General features: G+C 41.9%; 1 protein-coding gene across 1 annotated transcript; it reads right to left on the bottom strand.

The window, feature by feature from the left end:
* Window positions 1-1814: 1814 nt before the first annotated feature.
* On the bottom strand, window positions 1815-3124 carry LOC129777927 (methionine aminopeptidase 1D, mitochondrial). Its single transcript, XM_055784519.1, has 4 exons — window positions 2924-3124; window positions 2648-2867; window positions 2139-2592; window positions 1815-2081 (listed from the first exon to the last, which is right to left on the bottom strand). The coding sequence occupies exons 1-4, from the start codon at window positions 3004-3006 to the stop codon at window positions 1882-1884; spliced, it is 957 nt and encodes a 318-aa protein (XP_055640494.1). The 5' UTR covers window positions 3007-3124; the 3' UTR covers window positions 1815-1881.
* Window positions 3125-3345: the final 221 nt, after the last annotated feature.

Raw genomic sequence — 3345 nt, 5'->3', positions numbered from 1 at the left:
GTCTGCGTATAGCTCTTGGCTGTATGCACTCAACGCATAACATGAGTCTCGAGGTTCTGGCAGGAGTAACTCCTCTACAGAACCGATTCTGGGAACTCTCTCTCAGAATACTGGTGAAATGCGGAGTCACGAACACACTTTTGATTGAAAACTTTGAAAAAATTCTTCATCTTAATATACAATCTCGGTTTATGAGAATTTACCACCACTATATTTCGTCAGATATTTGTCTTCCATCGTTTACTCCAGACCGTGCTCACTTCACCATCAGCAGTTCCCCAATTGAATACGATCTGTCGATGAAACAAGCAATACTTGGAATCTCAGATCAGCTTCGATCAACTTACATTCCCCGTATTTTTAACCGAAAGTATTCAAAAGTCAATTGCATGAAAAGATACTTCACTGATGGGTCTCGCCTCAATGGATCCACTGGCTTCGGTGTTTTCAATGAAAATTCGAGCGCCTTCCGTAAACTGCAGGAACCTTGTTCCGTTTATGTTGCTGAGCTGGCAGCAATCGACTTCGCATTGGGGATGATCTCCAACAAGCCTGCAGACCATTACTTCATTTTCTCGGATAGTCTCAGTTCGCTTGAGGCTCTCCAGTCGATGAGAACTAGTAGGCACCCATCTTATTTCCTCACAAAAGTGAGGCTGCAGATGAGTGCACTGATCGAAAGATCTTATAAGATAACCTTTGTATGGGTCCCCTCTCATTGCTCAATTCCTGGCAATGAGAAGGCGGACACTCTAGCAAAGGTGGGTGCCCAGGAAGGCGAATTGTTTGATAGACAGATTTCATACGATGAATTTTTCCAATTACTGCGTCAGAGTTCCCTCTTGAGTTGGCAAACCGATTGGGACACTGGAAGTCTTGGGCGGTGGTTATATTCAATTATTCCAAAGGTTTCTTCGAGAGCGTGGTTCAAAGGCTTGGACGTAAGTCGTGACTTCATTCGTGTAATGAGTAGACTTATGTCCAACCACTACTCGCTAGATGTGCACCTCCACAGAATAAATCTTGTTCAAAACAATGTCTGTCGGTGTGGAAACGGTTACGATGACATCGATCACGCAGTTTGGCAATGTACGGATAATTACGCAGCCAGAGAGTACCTTTTGAATGCCCTTGAGGTCCAAGGAAGACAACCCTATGTTCCTGTTAGAGACGTGTTGGGAACTCGCGACATCTGCTATATGCAGTTGATCTATATGTTTGTGAAACGGTCTAGTATAAGAATTTAATGCTTTTGTGTTTTTTTTCTTTTTCATTATTAGTTTGTTTGTATTGTCCCCTCATCTCACCGTCGCCCACCCTCGACAGCTAGTCGAACACCAGATGCTATCCCTGGTCATTATGCACAATGCTACAGTGCGTGCGGCAACCCTCGGTTGAGACAATGATACCTCATATCCATATCCCTAACCTGACCCGTCCCACAAAAATTGTTGCCCCTCTAACCTCGAGTAAACCGCGAGTAATCGGTCGAAACCTACTAAACATATATTTAAGATGAAATTTTTGTATAAACAAAACTTGAGTTAGCGGCTCCGCAAAGCTTATGCGATTGAGCCTTACAAATAAACGAATTGGAAAAAAAAAAAAAAAATATTTATTTATTCATTCGGAATGGATTCAGATTCAACTTCAAATAAAGGATCACTAAATCAACGATAGTCCTACGTCAACCCTGCAGTTATACCACAGATATAACCCACTTCCTGTTATCTACAGCAATAATTCTCAGCTTTATTGTCTCATTCATTGATTTGGTGCAGAGAAAATGCATTTCAAATAATAACAAATAAGAATATTTTATTACCGAATCAACTTTATATATTTCTACGTTTCTTCTTTCGACATTTGTCCATCCAAGGTTTAGGGATCGGGTATTGTAAGCACATCACAACCATCATCTGTTATGAGTATCGTATGCTCGAATTGGGCACTTCGGGCATTGTCCACCGACACAGCCGTCCAATCATCTTCCAGAAGTACAGCTTCTACATCACCCAACGTAAGAATTGGCTCTATTGTGAACGTCATCCCTGGCCGCATCACTCCAGGAAAATCGTTATCTAAAACAAGTATTTCATCAATATTTAGTTGTCGCAAAAAAAACATCAATAACTTACCGAAATGATATACATCGGGCGGACCATGAAAATAGCTACCAATTCCGTGTCCCAAAAATCCGGGCATCACGTTCAATTTTTTCTTCCTAGTAAACTTCGCGATTGACTTCCCGATAAAACAAAAAGGTTGACCAGGCCCGCAGCATAAAATTGATTCGTTCAGTGTCTCCTCAGTGGATTTGACCAGATATCGTCCCCTATCATCGACGTTCCCAACAAGTACCGTTCTCGAGCAATCGCCGTGATATCCATTGTAGAACACTGTTATATCTATGTTGATGATATCCCCATCCATTAGTTGGCGATCATCCGGGATGCCATGGCAGGCGACATTATTAACCGAAGTGCATATCGATTTTGGGAACCCCAGATAACGCAGCGGAGAAGGATAAGCGTTTGCCTCAATCACTTCATTGTGAACGAACGCATCTATTTCGTCTGTTGAGACTCCTACCTATGGTTTAACATAATTTGTTTTTTTTAGAGCAATTTATCAATATTAAATTTACTTTTGTAAAAGCACAGGCTTTCTTCAGGATATTCGCTGCCAATCGGCAGCTTTCACGCATTCCCAAAATTTGCACATCAGTTTTGATTTCCGGGCTACCCTCGCCAGAGCTGGGTGAATTCCGTACGAAATAGTAATCCGGTTTGGTAATATGTCCAGGAACTGACCGCTCCGGCGATACTGTTCCCGGTTCGACGAGGTTGCAAGTTCCTAAGTCATATCTGATTTGAGGTGAGCGAAAAGTTGCCCTCTTGTGTGACTTGTAAAAAATACTTACGTTTTCGGACCGAAAAATCTACTGAAAAAGCTTCGACGCCCACTTAATCGCCACGCGTCGTGGCAAGCTCTCGCTATTTTCATTTTATGATGCCAGCATTCAATGCAGATCTGGAAAACGCCTATTTATCTCAGGACGATAGATAACCGCATTCTCAGATTGATATTACAAAATAAGAACAGCTGATTGTGTTTATATGAATGGAAATAAAAAATAAACACCGGCCGGTGATTGTCATTTTTTCGAGCATTTTGTTATGCTTCTCGAATCTGCTCGAAATAAACGCCAGTTGGGTAGACAACCAGCAAAACAGTACACTCAAAAGCAACCATTCCTCGAAATAGCATGCAGCAACGAAGCAATTCTGAACCCTACATACAGCCATTCCATGCCAAACCGATATAGTGGTTCTCAGATTCTCG

Source organism: Toxorhynchites rutilus, chromosome 3, assembly GCF_029784135.1.
Source record: "Toxorhynchites rutilus septentrionalis strain SRP chromosome 3, ASM2978413v1, whole genome shotgun sequence".
Taxonomy (NCBI): Eukaryota; Metazoa; Arthropoda; class Insecta; order Diptera; family Culicidae; genus Toxorhynchites; species Toxorhynchites rutilus.
This window is presented reverse-complemented; position numbering and strand designations above follow the sequence as displayed.